We start from the raw sequence: 23,745 nt of genomic DNA on the forward strand, positions 1-23,745 counted from the left end.
ATATTGGCTGAGATTTCAGATCCCTGGCGCTGGAACTTCCGCATGCTTCAGGAGCGGCCAAATAAAGAATAAAAGGAATTCTGAAACATAACAAAATCCAGAAACATTCTCTTTAGTCCATCTGAAATATCACCAAGTAGTTTACTCCTTCAGTCCTAGGGGGTGGGGGCTGCCCCTCCTCTCCAGCATCACTTTGGCCAGCACCCTATTTTACCAGGGGCGGAAGGATTTCTGGTCCTTGTCCCTGTGCCTGTCCCTGTGCCAGGTTTTGCTTTTTTCGAGTAACCATCCTTTAGCGTAAGTGGACTAATATTAAATATATTTTATGTATCTGTATTTTGTCTTTCTAATAGGTTATGAAGTTCATGGAATGGAAAAAATACCGGAAGAAGGACCAGCACTGATAATTTTTTATCATGGAGCTATTCCTATAGATTTTTACTACTTCATGGCTAAGATTTTTATCCATAAAGGCAGAACTTGCCGCGTAGTAGCTGATCACTTTGTCTTTAAAATTCCAGGTAAACGTTCACTGTAGCTGGTGAAATAAAAATGTTTCATTAACAGGATCAAATTATGTGATAATCTGTATCTTTGAGTTCTCTAGCGTTATTTGGAGAAGATTTTTGCCTTTTTAGGGTAACCTTGGCACTCGAATTTGAGAGTATCTGTTTTAGGTAATGGATCTAAATATAAAAACATCATGGCCAAAAATGTTATCTAATTTCTCCCTATATTAACAGGTATTTATTTACTCATTTTTTTTAAGCTAAATCCTAAAAGAACTTGTAACTTTTGCCAAACTAATTAATTTATATTTTGGTATAGAAGGTAGTTGATTTTTCATATAATGAATTTTTCCATGAGCTACTGATTTGGGGGTTTAATTTTACAGTAATAGGTTATGATTACTGTCAGTCGGATAGCAAAGTAAAGTTAGTTAAAAAATTAGCCAGTATATATTTTGTCTTCATGTAATAATATAACACTGCCTCAGAAACCCTATCCTAAAGAGCCCATTATGCCTCCTATCACACTGGACTTGCCTGGTAGAACCTAGCTCTTAAGACTGAAGGCTTTCTTCTTTTTAATATTCATGTTCAGAAAGGCTTGGTGCCTTTTTAAAAAGATTTAACTAACTGAATGGTTTCAAACATGAAAAGAGTTTAAAAAAACATTCTAAACTAAGCTCATGGATATTAAATCTTATTTTCTTCTGTCACTAAATCCCCAGAAACAAGCCAAGAAAGTCGATAATATGTTCTCTGGAATAATAAAAGCAAAAGCTGCCCATCAACCAGATGAACCCTGGGAAGTGAATGAAATAGCAGTCAACATAGTGCCTTTCGTAGGCCTGATGTTTCTGGTATTGTGTCACTAGAGGCCATTTGTACTTCATGTAGAAACTGAGTTGACTGTAAAAGGTATTTCCTTAGAAAGTAATATGATCACTTTATAATAAAGTTGGAAGCTAGAGAAAAGAACAACATCATCGTAAGGTCTCACCACTGTAAGATATATCCAGTTATTTTATTTTGCCTCATTTTTAATTTGCATGTTTTCATGTTGTGCGAACTAGTTCGCATTCTCTCTCTTTTTTTTCCTTTTAGTCTTAGCATTAACATTTTCCCGGTTTCATAAATAATTTTTTTTTTTTTTTTTTTTTTTTTTGCTTTTTAGGACCACACCTGAGGCATATGGAAGTTCCCAGGCTAGGGGTCGCATTGGAGCTACAGCCACAGGCCACAGCCGCAGCAACACGGATCCACGTGGTATCTGTGACCTACACCCCAGCTCATGGCAACGCCGGGTCCCCGACCCACTGAGTGAGGCCAGGCATCGAACCCGAGTCCTCATGGATACTAGTTGGATTCGTTTCCTCTGCGCCACAATGGGAACTCCCAAGATTATTTTTACTATATGACTAAACTATTTACTTACCTAGGTTTCCCTGGTGGGACATTAGGTTTATTCCATTTTTTTTTCTTCCTTTTACACAAACGGAATGTGAATATTTTTATTTAGCCTTTGACTGAACAATTTCCCCTTTATGATCTTTATGGTCTTGTACTTCATTAAGGCCCCCCTGTTTATTCATTTAACATGAGAATGCATCTCCTTAAATCAGTGAGCTTCTAATCCAGTGTAGGATGAAAATGATTTCTTCTCAATAATATTTATAATCTTGCTTCAGATCCTTAAACCGATGAGGAGTTTGGTGAGTCTTCGTAGTTTTCCCTACGCACCCTCATATTTCCCAATCTCAAGGGAGCCCTCTGAAGTTTCAGCTTAGGATTTGGGTAAAATATTCAATGACCGATAGGGCTCTTTCTTTCATCCATGAATAGTTGTAATTTGAAAAACTGGAGAATGTTAAGACTGGAATGAGTCATTCCTGAGCCAAACACTCACTTTATTAAAAACTCTTAATGATAGTGCTACCACTATGGATTTAAAAGGTTTAATTGTGGAATTAGCATTATTTAACTTTTAATTTCAGCAGGCTTAACTCTGGCTTGCCCACGTCGGTGGGGTGAGGCCGGTTAGATTCTTGTGCTCCTGAGTGACTCTCTCTCTTAGAGGGTTAATGGAAGATTAGATGTGTGGCTGCTGTCGGGCTAGCATTTTTGATTGCTTTAATACTATAAGATAGTATTTGGCTGTGAGATGCAGTGGAAGGAGCTTTGGATTAGACATAGCTGGACCGGAATCTCTGCCCTGCCCTTGGCTCAGTGTGTGACTTTGAGCAAGCCTCTTAAGTCTTGGAGCCAACTTTCCTCACCTGTAAAAGGGGGATGAGAATCCCTATTTTCCAAGGTTTTTGTGAGTTTTATTTTTCATTTATTGTTTTGTTGTTGTTGTTGGGAGTTTTAATTAACAGTTTGAATATGTAACCAGAGCAGTAGGTGATCAATAAGGCACAGGATAACTTTATCAGCAACACTAATCTTACATTAGCCTTAATAGTTCTCATTGATTTAAAACGAGTTAAAAAAAAAAGAATGTATGGTTCCTGTTGTGGCTCAGTGGGTTAAAGACCTGACTTTTTCTGTGTGAGGTTTCGAGTTAGATCCCCGGCCTCTCCCAGTGGGTTAAGGATCTGGCGTTGCTGTGGCTTTGTCGTAGGCCAGCAGCTGCAGCTCCGATTCAACTGCCAGCCCAGGAACTTCCATATGTCGCCAAGGGTGGCTGCAAAAAGGAAAAAAAAAAAAAAAGAATGTACTGATTTAAGTATAGATAGTACATTATGTAGGTTGTGAAGATTTTTGCTCTTGAAGAATTGGACAAGAAGTACTTAAGATCTTATCTACCTCATGCTAATGTTTCTTACAGGATTTAGTTTGTTACTTGATGTATTTTGTGCTCTACATGGACCAAGAAAAAAGTGTGTTGAAATTCTGAGGAGTGGTCACTTGCTAGCTATTTCACCAGGTGGAGTTCGAGAAGCCCTACTTAGCGACGAGACCTACAACATTGTATGGGGTAATCGTAAAGGCTTCGCTCAGGTCGCAATTGATGCAAAAGTGGTGAGTTGTATAAAACTCATTATGAAAGGAAAGCTAGGTCGGCTTTTAAATAAATGCTTAAATAGCCAAAGTATAGAAGAACTTAGATACTTCCATTGCACTACTTTAAAAATGACTGCCTATAACTCTTGTAACAATAGAGAAATAGTCCTTTGCTTGGGAAGCCATCTTCACAAAAGAAATCCATCTGGAAATTTGCAAATATCCAGTAAAACTTTATTTTACATTTCAAAACCCAGCTTCTCTTAATCAGATTTATGAAATCTTGTGTATTCCTTCCGTTATACTTTTCCTTATAAGTATAATCAGTCCAGTTCTGTGTATTTTAATCCTTTGGTTCCATTGAGTTGACATATTTCACTGATAGTTGTTGGTTGGTTGCATTACAATTGTTCTGTGACTGATTTACATAACAATAGGACTCATAACATATGACTCCTATCATTTTTCATCAGCAAATGTGATGACTATCTAATAGTCTGAGTAAAGATGAGAAACAGGATATTGTTGTAATTGAGATCTTTTAAAAAAGACTTTGCAAATGACCTTGTCAGTAAAATTAAGTGTTCCTCGGGATTCACTGTAATTATTCTCCTTAGTAGATGGGACTATCTGAAGGCCATTTTGTCTTTTACTTTTGCTATGAAAAGTACTTCACAGCTTTTTGGTCTCCGTATTTTACTTTATCCTTATGAAACACTTATTTATTACTTATGGAATGTTTCTTTGTTTTCTGTTTGTTTTCGTTTTAGATTGTCTATCAGAGAAAGAAATCATAGTACTCCACAAGGTAGTTTTCTTTTCCCAAGCCAATTAGGTAGAGCCTGCTACCAATATTTTTACATCTCTATTTATTTTTATTTTTTTTGTGGCTCCATTACCGTCACATAGAGACCAGTGTGCACCCTGAACGTGCCTGTTCATCTTGCAGATACAGACTTGATTAAAAAGGAAAAGGTTACGGATAACTCATTCTAACTCAAGAGCAGCATTTGAAAAAGAATGGACATGTTCCCTCTCTTTTTTTAACTTGTGGCATTACAATAACATAAAATACATTGAGCTCTATTCTTTACTGTATACATTTATATATATAACTCCTAGAATTAAGTTATTGTTATAGAGCTTTAATAATGTGATCTTGATAGAAGTTAATGTACTTGCCCACGGGTTTAATAATGGATGTAAACATTTAAACACTAATGTCCTACAATAGATTATAAACTCTGGGAGAATAAAGCCATTGTTTTATATTCTGATTTCATAGTAAAATGACTAGTACTTAGTAGGTGCTCTGTATCTGTTAAATTGATTTTTTTAAAGCACAACATTAAATACTACAAGAAAGGAGCCTTTTGAATTTAAGTCTATGTTAAGAGTATTAGTGATATACAAAATGAATTTATAACCATTTTCCAGAAAGTCTTGTGTATTAAGGTAGAAAACAAAACCTTAGACTATACGAGCAATATAGAATACAAGATGATATATACACATTGATTAAAGATAATCAATGTAATTACATTAGAGCAATGAGAAAAGCTAACAACTTAAAAATAGTTCAATTTTCATGTTTCTATTTTGAGAGAATTACTCTAAAGCTTGAGCTAAAAATGACAAAAATAGGTTTGGAATCACCTAATTTGATCATCGAATTAAAATTTCTCATCCTTAAGTTTATAGTTTTAAGGAATACTGCCTGGAAGAGACCTTGAAAGAAAGAAACTGTATAGAGAAAGAAGCTCTCTTATCAGTGCCTGAGTTTCTAGATAATTAATTATGATCATCTACATAATAATTAAGGTTTTTCTACAAAACTTGAGAAAATAAGCAGCCTTTTACAAGTCTATAAACAAACAGCCAATGTACAAAATAGCATTGTAAGAGTGATAAAAATTGTACCACCTCAACCTTTTTCTTTTTTGTCTTTTATTTTTTTGCTATTTCTTGGGCCGCTCCCACCGCATATGGAGGTTCCCAAGCTAGGGGTCGAATCGGAGCTGTAGCCACCGGACTACGCCACAGCCACAGCCACAGCAACGCGGGATCCGAGCGGCGTCTGCAACCTACACCACAGCTCATGGCAAAGCCGGATCCTACCCACCGAGCAAGGGCAGGGACCTAACCCGCAACCTCATGGTTCCTAGTTGGATTCGTTAATCACTGCGCCACGACGGGAACTCCCACTTCAACCTTTTTCGAGAGCGCTTTTAAAGGCTTGATGTGGCTACTCCTGTACTCCTGTAAGTAGGTGACGTATGTAACTATTCCGACGTCTTACAGGTGAGGAAACTCAGGGACAGAGATGAGGTCACACAGCAAGGCAGAAGCAAAGCAGAGCTGACAGTTCAGGACTGCATTGCGCAGTGAGCTGCCCACCCGGAGACAGAGGGGCCTTCCAGCTGCACCAGGCAGGTCTTTCAGTTGTACGTGGCTAGAGCTGTAAATGGCACAAGTAACTTCTTTGGAAAAATCCCTTCTTAGGTCTCACAGAATATCATAAACTTTGAGTCAAAAAATAAGACTTGTCTCAGGATGAACTCCATTAAAATTGTCACAAAGTTACACAAATTCGAGTGAAAAAAACCGAGATTGTCAATGGAAATTCACAAAATATTGGTAAAAATATTTAGGGTTCATCTGACAGTTACAGGCTTTTAGACTATCAATCCCTCTTATTTTGTGAATTCCTGAGAATTATGGCTTTGTTAAGAATTTTTAGGTAAATCAGTTGGATAAAAATTGGCTCATTTACTCTAATTGGAAAACAACCGATGGAAAAGAAAATAGCATGTGTTTCAGTAAAGCTGTTTATATAGTATTATCTCAATCTGTAAAAAACCTTGAGATAGAATAATTATTAAGATTGTCCCCATTTTATACATGAAGAAACTGATGTCACTTGTCCAGTAGTTCCCACTCAGATTTTTGTGGCAAAGTTAAGGCTCCAAGACCATATTAAACTACTTGCCTAAGAATAGTTTTCACAAATATACACATTCTTTCTCTGGCACATGTGTGCACAGATATACACATGTACGGAGAAAACAGAATTGGATTCTAGGTTACTTACACAACTACCTTCTTATACAAAGAAAGCATTGAATAATTGTACTGCAGTATGAAGCCATAATAAGGTGATGCTTGTAGCTGTGAGGACGCAAGCTTGAAGGTAAATTTAGAAATTCTGTGCCTAGAGGACAGCCTGGAATACTGAGTTTGCTAGGGTAAGCTTGCTTGTTTGCTTGCTTGCTTGTTTTCTCTTCCTTTCTTTTTCTTTCCTTCCTTCGTTCCTTCCTTCCTTCGTTCCTTCGTTCCTTCCTTCCTTCCTCCCTTCCTCCCTTCCTCCCTCCCTCCCTTCCTTCCTTCTTTCTTTCTGGCAGGGGCAGGGCCACTCCTGAGGCATATGGAAATTCCTGGGCTAGGGGTTGAATTGGAGCTGTAGCTGCTGGCCTACACCACAGCCACAGCACCTTGGGATCTGAGCTTTGTCTGTGACCTACACCACAGCTCATGGCAATGCCAGATCTTTAACCCAGTGATCGAGGCCAGGGCCCGAACCTGCATCCTCATGGATACTAGTCGGGCTTGTAACCCACTGAGCCACAGCAGGAACTCCACACTCTCTCCTGTTGAGTGTCTTTCAGAAATGTCCAGCTTCTAGAGGGTTAGGCATTTACAGGCTGCTCTGTAACCTGAAGAGCCTTTATAAAGAGCACTCTTCAGGACAAACTTTGGGCTTCCTGCCAGTCATAGACATAAATCTATAAGTATTGGTCAGAGAAAGCAAAGTCATCTATTTCTGAGCTGCAGGGTCTCTGTTCCTTCTTGGGCATCTTAAGTTCTCAACTCTAAAGACGTTGTATCACTATTTACAACATTAGGATTCCAGTCATCATTTTATTTTACAAAACTAGTGGTGGTTTCCTAGATCATAGTCTGATTTTTCTTAAAAAGAGTCAGTCTACTTTGTTTTGGGTGTTAGCTTTGTGAACTTATTCCATCAGTTTTTAAATTCCTCATCTGATTGCTTTTCTTTACCTGACTTTTCTCTGTCCTAACTGGTTTTAGGATGGCTGCTGCCTTGTTCCTACCCTTTGTATTCAGAGAATAGAAGCTAATTCATTCGAAGCATTTTCTCTCTGTTCAGATGGTTCCTGCCGCCTTTAGTTCATTCATCACACTTTCTTTTAGCTCCTGGTTTATTCCAGGCACTGTTGTAGGTGCCAGGGATGCAGCAGGGAACAAAACAACATCTCTGCTATTGGGGATCTTTGTCCAGTGAGGCAAGAGAGCTAATAAAGAAATGATGAGTTAGGTATAGGTGAGGGAGGAAGTTGTATGAAGAAAGCTGAACCTACAGTCCCTTTCCTTCAGTCCACTGTGTTTTACTGCTTTCCAAGGCTGAATGGGAAGGGCTTTTTAAATGTCCGCTTACTTAGATGTTCTAAACCCTGCTTATCAAGGCAGATGATTTGGTCTTAGGCCATTGCTGATGGCAGCTGTAAGTAAAGTGATAATCAGCCCTCCTTTCCAATTTTATCTATTCTAAAACATCATTTAATTCAGTATATTCTGTGTACACTTTAAAATGTTTTATTCAAGGAGTTCTCATCGTGGTTCAGTGGGATGAATCCGACTAGGAACCATGAGGTTGTGGGTTCGGTCCCTGGCCTCGCTCAGTGGGTTAAGGATCTGGCGTTGCCTTGAGCTGTGGTGTAGGTCGCAGACACGGCTCAGATCTGGCATTGCTGTGGCTGTGATGTAGGCCTGTGGCTACAGCTCCGACTCAACCCCTAGCCTGGGAACCTCCATATGCCTCGGGAGCAGCCTTAGAAAAGGCAAAAAGACAAAAAATAAAATAAAATAAAATGTTTTATTCAATTTTCTATCTACTTCAGTTTCACTGTGGCATAACTTCCTTATATGATCCTTTGCTACTTTATCCATAGTTTTATGATGTTTAGACAAGGTCTCCATTTAAAAAATCATATTTAATCGTGAATATTCATGGAGAAAGAAGAACCATGAACTTGTGAGCAGGTATCCTCCAACATTAATGATATAAAGAGTTCATCCCTATCTATCTATCATCTATCTTTCCTTTTTTTTTTGATGTTGAGTCATATGCTTATCTTTTCTTTGGTGTTAAACATATTTAGATTTAATTCCATGACAGCATCTCTCCAAAACTTGTCATTTAATTTATATAAGTTTCTCCATAGAGAGAATTTCTGTCCTGTAACTTTTCCTTCACTGAGCAAACTATTTAGTACCCACTAAAACCAATTTAACTATCACATTCATTATACTTAATGAAATTAATGATTAATCTTTGTGCTTCAAGAATACATAGGGAATGATAGAGAAGTTGGTAAATGGAATATTATATATTACCACTAGAGGGTAGTGTCTCCAATTTTTATTTTTTATAAATGATTGTGTTAATTTTAGTCTGATAAATCACAGTAGTGATAAAAGTATGCCTTTATTTTTAAAAGACCTTAGTTTTGTAATCTTAAACAGGCCCTCAAAAGTTTGCATTAGTGACTCAATGGAGACATCAAATGGATTAATGTATTTACTCTTCACTTCAAATTCTCCCTTTAGCCCATTATTCCTATGTTTACACAAAATATTCGAGAAGGATTTAGATCACTTGGAGGAACAAGTAAGTTCTGATTCATATGGTTTTTCTAATTATAATGTAATATGTAGAATGCGACATTTTAAATATTTGGGCTGTTGAGCACTATAGGGAAACTTTTCAAATTATTACTTTTGATAATGTATGTATTCTTTAGATGTCTTTCGATTTAAAATTTAAATGATAAGTGGTTCAAAGTCATGGCAGTTCTAGATGTTAGATTTTTGTTAAGTTTCATATATGTGCTGAAGCTTTTTTATCATGAACTTTTTAAAATTACAGAGTGAATTTTCTAATTTACTGTGTCAAACTATGTTGTTGACATTGGTGTGGAACCAATTAATGTATTACCCAGACTATCTTCCTAACTCATCCCTGAAGAAGTTACAGCTTTAAACATGGGTGACAATGGAGTTCCCTGGTGGCAAGTGGGTTAAGGATCAGGTGTGGTCCCTGCAGTGGCTCAAGTTGCTGCTGTGGTGCAGGTTCAATCCCTGGCCTGGGAACTTCCACATGCCATGAGTGTCACCACCCACAAAATAGATAAATAGCAGTGAAACATTGAATTAAGATGAACAACCTAAGGAGGTAGCATCTGAAGAGTTCTTTTTGCCTACCTTTAATTTATTGATAACAAAATAAGTTTTAAATCTAGTTATAGGAGTGATAATAATTAGATGTACTTTCTCCTTGCAATGTCTCTGTTGTTTTTTACTTTGAAATTTTTGTATAGTTTATTTTCTACACTATGCTTTATATATTATATTCAATTGTGTTTTGTATTCCGAGGGCTATATTGTTAGTGTTCCTATCCACATGCAAATCCCCTCCTGAAAACTTTTATGTTTTTCCTTTAATGTCTAATGTTGGTATATTATTGATATTCCATTATGGTTTTCAGGTCTTTTTTTTTCAAATTTGAAGTGAAGTGGCAGATTGATGTGATGTTTAACTTTTGTTAATTATTTCTTCTAATTTTCTCTCAGATCATTTTTTTTAGAATTTAAGTTGCATGCCAGAAATTATTCCTAATTTTCTTTCTTTCATTGTGAAGTGGTTTTTAAATTCTATTTTTTTTTTTTTTTCTGGCCCCATGTGGAAGTTCCTGGGCCAGGGATCAGCCAGAGCTGCTACAGTGACAATGCCAGATTTTTAACCTGCTGTGCCACAAAGGAATTCCAAATTTTTATATTTTTAAAAGCTCATCTTTCCTCCCTAATTAAATTAGTAGTCCTTGGGTTTTTTTTTTGAGCATTTTTATGTTTGCAGAAAAATTGAGCAGAAAGCACAGAGCACCCATAAACCTCACCACCCCCCAGTTTCTTCCGTTATTAGCATCTTGTGTTAGTACAGTACATTTGCTATAATCGATGAAAAGCTCATCTTTTTTTTTTTTTCCCTTTTTATTGCTGCACTTGGGGCTTATGGAAGTTCCCAGGCTGGGAGTCAAATCGAAGCTGCAGCTGCCGGCCTACGCCACAGCCACAGCAATGCCAGATCTGAGCCTCATCTTCAACCTACACCACAGCTCACGGCGATGCCGGATCCCTAATGCACTGAGCGAGGCCAGGGATGGAACCTGTGTCCTCACGGAGACTATGTCATGTCCTGAACCTGCTGAGCTACAATGGGAACTCCTGAAAAGCTCATCTTTCTAAAAAAAATTGTATTAATTTCCAGGAGGTGATACTGTTTGACTCCTTTCTCTTAGTCTTACACTAGTAGTTTGGAAGTTTACAGCGATATGCTCAGAATGCTTAACCAATTAAAATGATTTTGTTTCTTTCAAAACAGGGTTATTTCGGTGGCTTTATGAAAAGTTCCGCTATCCATTTGCTCCAATGTATGGAGGTTTTCCAGTGAAGTTACGCACCTATCTAGGTGATCCCATTCCGTACGATCCAAAGATAACAGCAGAAGAATTAGCTGAAAAGGTAGATGATTCTTCCTTTCTGAGTTTTAGGAGCTATTTTTACTTTGAATTTTTATCCGAAAAATTAGTTACTTAATTCTACAAGCATGTTCTGGATCAGGGGTGATTTTTTCCCCTGCGGGATATCTGGCAGGGACCAGAGTCATTTTTATTGTCATCACAGGCAGGACTCTGGAGGTGGTCCTGCTGTTGGCCCCTCGTGGTCAAGGCCAAGGATGCTGATAAACATTCTGCGCGGGACACCCCCTCCACAACAAAGAGCTATTCTTCCTAGAACAGCAGTAGTGTTGAGGTTGAAGTTCTTGGCGCTGATGATTTTTCTTTTTTTAATTTTATTCGAGTATGGTGGACTTACAGTGTTGTTAGTTTCAGGTGGACGGCAAAGTGAATAAGTTATGCATATATGTATATGCACCCTTTTTTCCCATAGAAGTTATTACACACTTTTGAGTAGATTTTCCTGTGCTCTACAGTAGGTTCTCACTAATCACCTAATCTCTACAGCAGGGTGTCTGTGTTACTCCCACCCTCTCAATTTCTCCCTCCTCCATGGTTTCCCCTATGGTGATCATAAGATTGCTTTTGCAATCTGTTGAGTCTATTTCTGTTCTATAAACAAGCTCCCCTGCAGCATTTTTTTATTAGATTCCACATAGTAGTGTTCTCCTATGATATTTATGTTTCTCTGTCTGATTTACTTCACTCATCATGATAATCTCTAGGTCCATCCATGTTGCTGCAAATGGTATTATGTCATTCTTTTTTGTGACTGAATGATATTGAAATTATTATTAATAATTCATTATCATTATGATTGATAATGGGAACGTTTTGTAAGTGATGTTCAGAGGAAGAAAGCTTTGACTTCCATGAAAGGAGAGAAATATCTTGGGGGGAAAATGGAAGAGCGTTTAAGAGAGTGGGTTACGAGGTCAGGTGGCTCCCAGTGCCACTGTTGTTTGCTGTGTGAGTCAGGCAGCCCCCCACCCCCATCTCCCCGTCTAGGGGGAGGGGAGAGAACCGCTCCCCCCCGCCCCCTGAGCTACCCCTGAGGTCCCGTGTGATTGTGCATCTCACGGTTTAGAAGGGTGTCTGCCATCTAGCAAGTGCTCAATAGATGCTGGGTACATTGTCATCCTAGGGACTCATGGTCCAGGGTGGGAGGTAAGGAACTAAATCAGTGCTTGTAAGATGTGTCTTTGCACATGGTGTGCATGTGGCAAATATCTCAACTGGGCAGTACTGAGATGTTGAGGTTGGGGGCCCATCCTGTATGTTGTAGGATGTGTACTCACCAGATGCCATTGGCACTCTTCACCCTTTTCCCTCCCTCATCATGACAATTAGAAATGTCTCCTTCTTATGGTTGTTCTCTTCCACTCCTGGCTATCTCTCTGGAGAAAACCATGACTCAAAAAGATACATGCACCCCAGTGTTCATTGCAGCACTGTTTAGAACAGCCAAGACATGGAAGTAACCTCATTGTCCATTGACAGAGGACTGGATAAGGATGATGTGGCCATATACACAATGGAATATTACTCAGCCATAAAAAGAATGAAATAATGCCATTCACAGCAACATGGATGGCCCTAGAGATTATCATACTGAGTGAAGTTAGACAGTGAAAGACAAACTTCATATGATATCACTTATATGCAGAATCTAATAAAGGATGCAAATAAACTTATTTGCAGAACAGAAACAGACTCACAGACTTTGAAAAACATATGATTACCAAAGGGGACAGGTGGTGGGGGGTAGGGATGGACTGGGGGTTTGGGATCGGCATATGCATGCTGAGGTCTATGGAATAACTGGCCAACTGGGACTTGCTGTATAGCACAGATAACTCTACCAAATATTCTGTGATCATCTTATAGGAAAAGAATCTGAAAGAGAATGGATGTGTGTACATGTATAACTGAATCACTTTGTTGTACAGCAGCAATGATGACAACCTTGTAAATCAACTACTTGAATAAAACTTTAAAAAAAATATATATATATAAAAACCAGGAGTTCCCATTGTGGTGCTGGGAAACAAATCCAACTGGTAACCATGAGTTTGATCCCTGGCCTCACTCAGTGGGTTAAGGATCCGGCATTGCTGTGGCTGTGGTGTAGGCCTGCAGCTGGAGCTCCAATTTGACCCCTAGCCTGGGAACCTCCATATGTTGCAGGTACAGCCCTAAAAAGCAGTAAATATATATATATATATTAGGGGGAAAAAGTAATGTCTTTTTAGACATTTTGTAGATGTTGTCCCTGGTTGAGAACTGCTGTCCTAGGATATGATGGAAACAGAGGAAAGGCATCTAAATTAAGTCAAGGATGCCTCCTTGGAGGAGGTGATGCTTGAATCTTTAGGGTTTTCTCCATAGGAAATCAAGTCATTTGTGAACAGAGATGATTTAAAATCAAGTCATTTTGTGAACAGACCATGCATGGTCTGATTTAATCCTCAATAAACCCTTCAGGGGAGGCCTTGTTATCGCTGTTTTACATGTGAGGAAACTGAATGATTCAGTCAGCTCTGCAAGGCTCTGCTGCAATAACAAACAACCACAAAATCCCAGAGACTTAGAACAAGAAATCTTATTTCTGCTCATGTTATGTTTCCCCCAAGGCCCATGACTCCTTTATTCTGGCATTCATCCTGCAAGAACCCCCTGCAAATGGATGTTGTCACTTGTGTGGCAAAAGGGCATGAGTCGGCTCACCAATCCCACTGACATTTCATTGGTCAGAGCAGGCACACGGCCACATGGACCTTAATGGGGCAGGACCTGGAGCGCTTCCCCAGGCTGGCCCGGAAGAGGGGATGGGTCGGCAGAGGGAGTGAATGTCTGTGATACATTCTGCCTCCCTGGGCCTCAGCAAGGGCTGATGCTTAGAGAAGGATGTGCTGCCGAAGCAGGTAGAATGTCAGACTGGATGGACTGTTTAATTGAAGCAGGAAGTTTCACAAAGGGAACGTTAATGAACCATCCTGTCCCTTGTCTGTGAAACTCATTCTTTGAAAACTTCCCTCCAGCTCTTAGCTCTTCTCCTAATTCCTTAAGTGTGGTCACAGTGCACAGCTCTTCTTTTCCTGAAAGTAAGCCCTGGGCCCTGGTCTCCAGGGTCAGGCCACTGGACTCGGCTCTCCTCTCACCCTCACTGTGGCGGCTCAGAGCCTCGCACACACCTTACCGTGGACATGAAACATCTTCTGGCAGCTCCCTGACAAATGCCTTCTCCTTTAGGTTAGAGCAGAATTCTGTTTTGCTCTTGTAAACTTTTTTTTTTTTTTTTTTCCCCTGCCTTTCTATTAGGATTTAATTGGGTCAGAGCTAGTTAGGAACTCTTTCTTTTTTTTTTTTTTTTGCCTTTTTTAGGGCCAGAAGCATATGGAGGTTCCCAGGCTAGGGGTCTAATCAGAGCTGTAGCCGCCAGCACCAGAGCCAGAGCAACACGGGATCCGAGCCGCATCTGTGACCTACACCACAGCTCACGGCAACGCCGCATCCTTAACTCACTGAGCAAGGCCAGGGATCGAACCTGCAACTTCATGGTTCCTAGTCGGATTTGTTAACCACTGTGCCACGACGGGAACTTCGGAACTCTTTCTTTCCTTCTTCCTTCCTTCCTTTCTCTCTCTCTCTCTCTCTGTTTCTCTCCTTCTTTCTTCCTTCCTTCCTTCTTGCCTTCCTTCCTTCCAAATACCACCTGTTTTTACGGTGAAAATAGGAGGTGATGGATGGGGGGAGTCTGCCTTGGGAGTCTAGGGGTCAGAGTTCTAATCCTAATTCTACCACGAGGCAGCAGATTCCCTTGGGATAAATGTATGGTCCTCCTTGGGTCTCGGTTTCCTTGTGAGTAGAATGAGGAGGTTGAACTAGACAATCTCAGAGGTTTCTCCCAGTTCTGAAATTAAGTGATGCCTACCCCTCATTTTTCTCCGTTAAGGAGAATGTATTACTGATAGTTAAATCCCAGTGACTTGATTTTTCATATGAGAGTTTTTCATATGAGGGAGAAACATATTCATGGCACTGTTAAGGGTTAGATATTTTATATGCTAAAATATAGAAATATATGAAACCCTTACCACTTCAAGCTAGTAAAAAGACAAGCCCTCTCTGAATCATTGAAATGCCTCAGGTATTGTCTCAGTTATGTTATGTACTTTATTATCAGTATTTTAAAGTAATAGAAGTTGGCTGTGAAAGCACCATTTCATGGAATTCCTTGAGGAAATTTACTTAAATTTAGAGTTGCCACATCCACCTTTTTAATGGCAAGTTGTCATTGTTGAACTAAAGTGTACTTGAAATAAAGAATACTTGAATTTTTCCTTTTGCGAATACATGGTCATGAATTCCTTTCATCGTTTATAATCTAAGCATCAACTGTAGCTCAGTGATCCTTGGATTATTGCAAATTCAAAATTACCAGCATCCAGGTTAATGTGGAACTGGAATCTCACTTAGGAAATGGGAGGTAGACTGTCCCAGCCTTTGATTGTGGAGAAGATGTATCTCGTGACACTACCTAAATCTCGATTAAAACGTACTGTGCTAATGATGAAGAGGAAACCAGGGATATTTCCTTAAAGTTTTCTCAGTCTTTTTTTTTTTTTTTTGTCTTTTCTAGAGCCACACCCATGGCATATGGAGGTTCCCAGGCTAGGGGTCTAATCAGAGCCGTAGCCAGATCCTTAACCCACTGAGAGGGGCCAGGGATCAAACCTGAAACCTCATGGTTCCTAGTCGGATTCGTTAACCACTGAGCCACGACGGGAATTCCAAAGTTTTCTCAGTCTTAAAATCTCCCTGTGGTTCTGTTTCCATCCGTCTTGCTCTCTTTCTGCATTCATGTACACACATCCACATATATGTATTAGTGCAAATGTATTTGTACACATGTGTCTAGATGGTACGTGCGTCCTGCCGAGGTGGAAGGGAGACGGGAGAAGTGGTACTCTGAGTGGTACCGGGGAGGTGAACTAACGCCTGCTGCTGGTGGATGCTCATTCTCAAGGAATGAGCTCAGGAGCTGCAACAGGTGACCTGGGTGTTGGCTCCCTGGGCTAGATGTGTGATGGTGCCATTTGCTGAAATAGGGAGAGACCTCAGGAAAGGACGAGGGGGAAAGAATGTGACTTTGAAGCATGTCAAGAGGGGTCATAGTGAACATTCTTATTGGAGGCCGAGTGGGCTGGGGAGTCGTCCGCAAAGGGTTGGTAATTTAAGCTGTGGAAGTGGACAAGTTTACGGGACCTTTGCAGAATAAATCACTGCCTGGTTTGGGGATTATAAATCTGCAAAAGGGGGCTGAAAGAGAGCAGCCTGAAAAGCTAGCTTTTTTTTTCTCCACACTTTTTCCTCTGGTGTGAATTCCAGAAGCAGGATCAATGGTGACTGAGAGGTCACATAGGCTGAAAAGAATGTCCATGAGACTTAGTGACAAAAGGGAGGTCGTTAATGATCGTTGTAAGAGTCATAGTTTCTTGTCTTTATTTTCTTTCTTTTTGGGCCGCCTGCGGCAAAGAAGTTGATTCCAGCTGTGGCTGTGACCCATAAGCTGCAGCTCCAGATCCTTAACCCATTGTGCTGGGCTGGGGATTGAACCTGTGTCCCAGAGTTTCAAAAAATGCCACCGATCCTGATCCCATTGCACCATAGTGGGACACCAGAGTTGTATTTTCTTAATGTGTAGCATGGATATTTCTTCATCCAGAAGTCCTTCCTTGACACTTCAATTCATATTCCTACTTTTTCACTTGGTATTTAACTCCCTTCATGATTTCATTGAAACCCAATTTTAAAGCCTTATACGGCCCAGCTGATGAACACACACCTGAAACTCCAGGCTCTCTCACTAGCTCGCTGCTCCTTTGTTGTTTTCCTGTGGTCCTTCCCATCCTGTTGCTTTCTGCACTGTTACTGAAATCTTACTGGTCCTGGGAGACCCAGACCACACAGGACCCCCTTGCTCACCCAGACTTCCCTGGTCACAGCCCACCAGTGAACCCCAGATGCTTGCTTTCTGTCTGTCTTTTTAGGGCCGCACCCTTGGCATATGGAGGTTCCCAGGCTAGGGGTTGAATCAGAACTGCAGCTGCCGGCCTACACCACAGCCCCGGCAATGCCGGATCCTTACCCCACTGAGCGTCCAGGGATTGACCTTGTGTCCTCATGGATGCTGGTCAGATTCATTTCTGCTGCGCCACAGTGGGAACTCCCTGATGCTTTCCTTTCACATCTCAGCTGGCACAGCTCACGGATGAGTTTACATTTTAACTGCTTCGTACTTGATTGTGCTCTGTTTAAGTTACGTGCTTCTTGAGGTCTTGTTTCACGAACATTATAGCTCCCAAAGCATCTAGGATTTTCTGAATGAATGAATGAATGAATGAAAAATTAAAAATATGGAGTTCCCGTCGTGGCGCAGTGGTTAACGAATCCGACTAGGAACCATGAGGTTGCGGGTTCGGTCCCTGCCCTTGCTCAGTGGGTTAAGGATCCGGCGTTGCCGTGAGCTGTGGTGTAGGTTGCAGACGCGGCTCGGATCCCGCGTTGCTGTGGCTCTGGTGTAGGCCGGTGGCTACAGCTCCGATTCGACCCCTAGCCTGGGAACCTCCATATGCCGCGGGAGCGGCCCAAGAATTAGCAACAACAACAACAACAACAAAAAGACAAAATACAAAAAAAAAAAAAAAAATGAAAATAAAAAAAAATAAAAATTAAAAATATACGGCACAGAACACAACTTGTTTCAATTTCATATGATCCTTATAGGTGTATGAAATCTTTCTCATTTCACAGATGTGAAAACTTGTGCTTTAGAGAGGCACATTTTTCAAATAAATTTTTGGCCTAGGATTTTAAGAGATCAAGGTCCAAGATCTATAAAAAGAAGGCTCAGGAGCTCCCATCGTGGCACAGTGGTTAACAAATCCAACTAGGAACCATGTGGTTGTGGGTTCGATTCCTGGCCTTGCTCAGTGGGTTAAGGATCTGGTGTTGCTGTGAGCTATGGCGTAGGTCACAGATGTGGCTTGGATCTGGTGTTGCTGTGGCTCTGGTGTAGGCTGGCAGCAACAGCTCCGATTAGACCCCTAGCTTGGGAACCTCCATATGTTGCAGGTGTGGCCCTAAAAGCACAAAAGACAAAAGACAAAAAAAAAAAAAAAAAAAAGAAGGCTGTGTATGGATGTGTCTGCGTGCACCATGGACATGCATAAAACTTTTTTTTTAGATAACCTCAAACTGATTTAAAAGTAAAAATTGTTGGAGTTCCCATTGTGGCTCAGCAGGTTAGGGACCTGACATAGTCTCTGTGAGGATGTGGGTTTGAGCCCTGGTCTCACTCAGTGGGTTAAGGATCTGGCATTGCCTCGAGCTGCAGTGTAGGTCTCAGACACAGCTCAGATCTGGTGTGGCTGTGGCTGTGGTGCAGGCCGGCAGCTACGGCTCCAATTCGGCCCCTAGCCTGGGAACATCCATATGCCGCAGGAGCAGATGTAAAAAGAAAAAAAAACGGGTAAGGAGTTCCCGTCATGGCTCAGTGGTTAACGAATCCGACTAGGAACCATGAGGTTGTGGGTTCGATCCCTGGCCCTGCTCAGTGGGTTAAGGATATGGCGTTGCCATGAGCTGTGGTGTGGGTCGCAGACGCGGCTCAGATCCTGTGTTGCTGTGGCTCTGGCGTAGGCCAGTGGCTATAGCTCCGATTAGATCCCTAGCCTGAGAACCTCCATATGCTGCAGGAGCAGCCCAAGAAATGGCAAAAAGACAAAACAAAACAAAAAAAAGAGTAAAATTGTTGAATTTTGTCATGAATTTAATGGGAAGCAAGTAGTTTTAGATTTCTTAATATACCCTAGTTGACTTTTCCATTGCTGTGACTTAATATAAATTTCTGTTAAACTGTCTAGAAATTGGGGTAAAAGACTAAGGGATACCAGGTCATCCATAGTTTTCCTCACTTTTTTTTATTTCATTGTCTGATATAATTGGTGTGTCTGGTGAGGACAGGAAAATACATGAAAGTGTATTAAGAGCTGGAAAGAAGTGAAACTTACATTTGCTTACCAGAAATTTTTTTTTCTTTTTTTTTTTTTAGGGCCACACCCACGGCATATGGAGGCTCCCAGGCTAGGGGTCAAACCAGAACTGCAGCTGCCGGCCTGCATCCCAGCCACAGCAACACAGGATCCAGGCCGCCTCCGTGACCTACACCACAGCTCACAGCAACACCGGGTCCTTAACCCGATGAGAGAGGCCAGGGATCAAACCCACATCCTCATGGATCCTAGTTGGGTTTGTTAACTGCTGAGCCACAATGGAAACTCCAAATTTTTCTTTTTTTCTTCTCATTTTTTTCTCCTTTTGTCTTTTGACTTTTTTTCTTCAGTATTTTTTTCCTCTTTCAAATGGCCACACTAGTGACATGTAGAAGTTCCTGCGCCAGGAATTGAATCTGAGCCACAGCTGTAATCTATATCACAACACTGGATCCTTTTAACCCACTGTGCAGGGCCAGGGATCAAACCCCCACTGCTGCGGAGACTCAGGCTGCTGTAGTCAGATTCTCAACCCGCTGCACTACAGCAGGAACTCCTCCTTCAGTTCTTTCTAGTATTTATTGTGTGCAAGGCATTCTCAGTGCTGGACAAATGCTAAAATGTATCTTTAAGGAGCTCACAAGCTGGTGTAGAAAGTTGCCTTGCAGATAACAACTGTAACTCAAGCTCAATAAAGTAAATATAAGAGATATACCATAGAAAGTGAAGAGCCAGTGCACCAAACTTTAAGTTCCGCACTAAACACAACTTGCAATGTCTCTTACTTTCTGGTATGTTTAGAATGCTGGAGTTTTTGGAGTTTGCATTGTGGCTCAGTGGTTAACGAACCTGACTAGGAACCATGAGGTTGCGGGTTCGATCTCTGGCCTTGCTCAGTGGGTTGAGGATCCAGCATTGCCTTGAGCTGTGTTGCGGGTTGCAGACCCGGCTCTGATCCCGAGTTGCTGTGGCTCTGGTGTAGGCCGGCAGCTACAGCTCCGATTAGACCCCTAGCCTGGGAATCTCCATATGCCGAGGGAGCGGCCCTAGAAATGGCAAAAAGACAATAAAATAAAATAAAATAGAATGCTGAAGTTTTTGAAGTTAATAAACAGTATTATATTAAAAAAATAAAATAAAATATGCAGTGGGCGTTGATGTCCTGAGAAGGAAATTATTAATGCTGAGGATCCATGGGTGCTAAGTTAGGGAGGACTTTTTAAAAGTTATAGTATGTTAAAAATCCTTACAAAATAAATCTCTATATTGAGAACTAAAAGAATAACGACTTTTCTTTTGTTTTCTTGCTAGACGAAGGATGCTGTTCAAGCTTTGATTGATAAGCACCAAAGAATACCTGGAAACATTATGAGTGCTTTGTTAGAACGTTTCCATAAAAAACAAAAGATCAACTAAACGACCCTTTAATACCTTTATATTGATATGTTTGTGTCCACAGGCCTATCTCCTAAATTTTGTAGGTTCTATGATTGTTTTTTTTTTTTTTTAAATCAGGTGAATGAGCATCTTTTGCTGAACTTACTTAAAATTCTATTGTCAGTTTTGTTTCTGCAATCAATTGTGTCAGATTTAAACAGTAATTCATGCCTAATGATTCAGAAAATGATCATGTTTCTTGTGATAATTTCCTAATAATGTATCATAAATGTAGATTCTTAAAGTTTTTATGAACAAACATTCCTAAATAAGGCATCTATTTCCGTATCTCTGGCACTGAGCTAGTTTTGCAAGATGGGGTAACCTAGGGTTTAGTACCGTCGCTTGAGTTAGGAAAAAAAATGCCCTATCCTGCCCCTCATTCCTTTCATGACCTTGAAGCAAGTAACGCAACGTTTTTTGGTGCCTCAACAGTGCACTTTTTAAAAACATGTTAATACTTTGGTGAGGAATATTGTTTAAAATTTTTTATACTTGCTGTGATTGATAACTGTAGAACCAAAATGATAACTGAATTAAACAATCCCAAGATATTTTAGAAATTTATGTACATATTTTGTCCATAAGATGTTAAATGATTCCTTCAGGTATGATGTCAAGTTGCCAAGCACAATGAAAAAGATGTACTGCTTGTTCAAATAGAATGAAAAAGATCTGAGGAAAAGTAAAATTTCTCGTTTTTCTCCTTATATTTTTAATGGGAATCGGTAGACACACTGTCTAGGGTATGCTGTGCATTGTCGGCCCTATAATATGGCCTTTAATAGTGTAAGGTTCGAGTTCACTTGCTCTGCATTTCCTGTGTTAGAAGCTGATTCCAGGCTGATGAAAACAGAGGAAGCTCTGCTTTTGCTCAACATCATGACTTATCCAGTTTGACTTTGCCACTTGTCAGATAGTTTATTGTTTCAATGAAAATATACTTGAATGATGAATTTATGTGAACATAAGACTTCTTGAAAAATTAATGGCTTTCAACTTGTTGTCTCTTTGCAATCTGAATTTTAAAAGTATTTAAACAGAGTAGTACCAGAAATCAAATGCAGTATTCCCTCTCCCTTTTTAAGAGATTAAATTACTTGGATTTTTGTATAGACTTTTGTATAACAATATGTATGGATGATTTGTGTAATGTATATAAAGTTAAGCAACATGAAAATAAAAGTAAAACTGAATTGCAGTTCATTTTCTTGTGAAATTGCTTATGTGACATTTTCTTATTTTGAACTGATGTTTTTGTTTTACATTTCTCCCCTGCAATCATATTCATCAATCTCAGCCACAATGAATAAGCCTTACTTTCCAATGTAATAAACAGATTTTAATTCCAGTTTCAATGGAGTCAACTAATGACATTTGCAGTTTTTTCCCCTTCTAGCAATAAGTGATGTTTGTTTAAAATTGATAAATATTTCCAGAATGACTGAATAAATGATCATACTATGAAAAGAATAATGCTTTTTGGCAACTATCGGGTTTCAAAAAGTGAGGAAGGATAGAACAACATTCATTGCTAATATAGCAAAACCTTTTTTTTTTTTTTTTTTACAGTATTTAAGTTTTAGTGCTTAACTTAAAACCTTTTTTTTTTCCCCTCTTATACTCAGATTAACAGGAAGGCTTTCTCTTGTTTGATACAAAATCTTTATCTTTGCTGTTTGAATTTAAATGCCATTTAAGGAGTTCCCATCATGGCTCAGCAGTAACCAACCTGACTAACATCCATGAGGTTGTGGGTTCGATCCCTGGCCTTGCTCAGTGGGCTAAGGATCCGGTGTAGGTTGCAGATGTGGCTCGGATCCCTTGTGCTGTGGCTGTGGTGTAGGCCAGCAGCTGCAGCTCCGATTCAACCCCTAGCCTGGGAACCTCCATATGTGACAGGTATGGCCCTAAAAAAAAAAAAATTAAAAACAAAAATGCCACTTAGAAGAACAAGGGAATGTGACTAAACATAGAAATATAAGTAATAATGGAAAGGAGGGTGTTCTGGAAGTTTTGGGAAACGTGTGTCAGTTCAGAATCTGATGAAAGCCGAAGACTCCATCCAGAAGCTTAAAACATGGCCCACTTTTATGGGAAATGTTTCATACCGTTTTTAAAACGAATTCATTTTGAAACAATGTCAAATTTACAGAAAAGTAGCGATGACCATGCACAGGTCATCGCCCAGATTCCCCAACCATTACGGCACCTTCGTTTTATTTTCTTCACGCACCTCGTCCTCCTCTGTCGGTCTCCCCTCCTCTCCCACGTATACATCTATAAAGTTTTTCTCCTGGATCGTCGGATGGTAAATGCAGGCACCACATGCCCCTTACTCTGAGGCCATCCATTTAGGGCACCACAGAGCAGTGATTCAAATGAGGACATTTACATATTGAGATACTACTATTATCTGATCTGAAGACCAGAGTCAAATCTCACCAGTTGTCTCAATAATATCCTTTGCATCCCTTTCTCCTTTTGATGCTCGAGTCACACACTGCATTTAGTTTTCTCATCTCTTCAGTCACTTTTAATCTAGAACGACATCCTAGACCTTCTTTGTCTTTAATGATGCTGACATTTTTGGAGGAGACAGATTATCTGTTTTGTAGGTAACACTTCAGTCTGTTTTTTCCTGCTACTTCCTCATGATTTAGTGCAGGTTACACATCGTTCCAGAAACACTGCATACATGATCCTGTGCCCTCTCCAGGATGAACACCTAGGACATGTCAGAACGGGGGTTTGTGTCATTAGCAATTAGTAATTTGTAATCGTGATCAAATTAGCAATTTGATCACTTGGTTCAAGTGGCACCCACCAGGTTTCTTCCCTGGAAAGTTATTTTTTTTTTCCTTTGGTAATGAGTAAGTTCATTTATGGAGAGACTATGTAAATATCTGCTCCTTAGCAAACCTTCATTTAACTAGATTCAGCATCTTTGAATTAACTATGGCCTAACTAAATTATTACTATGAGGATTTCAGAGTGTGATTTTCTTTTTTCTTTCTTCCATTCTCTCTTTTTCTTCCTTTCTTTTTTTGCTTTTGAGGGTCACACCGGTGGCATATGGAAATTCTCAGGCTAGGAGTTGAATCAGAGCTACAGCTGCCGGCCTGTACCATAGCCACAGCAACACGG

The 23,745-nt window shown here is 40.0% G+C and overlaps 1 protein-coding gene across 3 annotated transcripts in view; it reads left to right on the forward strand.

Moving 5' to 3' along the window:
* TMEM68 (transmembrane protein 68) overlaps positions 1–21,799 on the forward strand; it is a 31,919-nt gene extending 10,120 nt beyond the window's left edge. For 2 of the 3 annotated variants that reach the window (XM_021089364.2, XM_001927903.6), the window contains exons 3-7: positions 354–521; positions 3,334–3,527; positions 9,138–9,198; positions 10,969–11,108; positions 20,473–21,799. In XM_021089364.2, the coding sequence (XP_020945023.2) occupies positions 354–521; positions 3,334–3,527; positions 9,138–9,198; positions 10,969–11,108; positions 20,473–20,577 (668 nt within the window). In that variant the 3' untranslated portion in view covers positions 20,578–21,799. Of the gene's footprint in view, positions 1–353; positions 522–3,333; positions 3,528–9,137; positions 9,199–10,968; positions 11,140–11,366; positions 12,997–20,472 lie in introns of those variants that run through there. The other variant, XM_085022368.1, reaches the window with a different exon arrangement.
* Positions 21,800–23,745: the final 1,946 nt, after the last annotated feature.

The sequence above is a fragment of the Sus scrofa genome, chromosome 4 (assembly GCF_054392235.1).
Source record: "Sus scrofa isolate SSC_HxYL_T2T_F1_AM1 chromosome 4, Sscrofa_HxYL_maternal_Yorkshire_Landrace_v2.0, whole genome shotgun sequence".
Lineage (NCBI taxonomy): Eukaryota > Metazoa > Chordata > Mammalia > Artiodactyla > Suidae > Sus > Sus scrofa.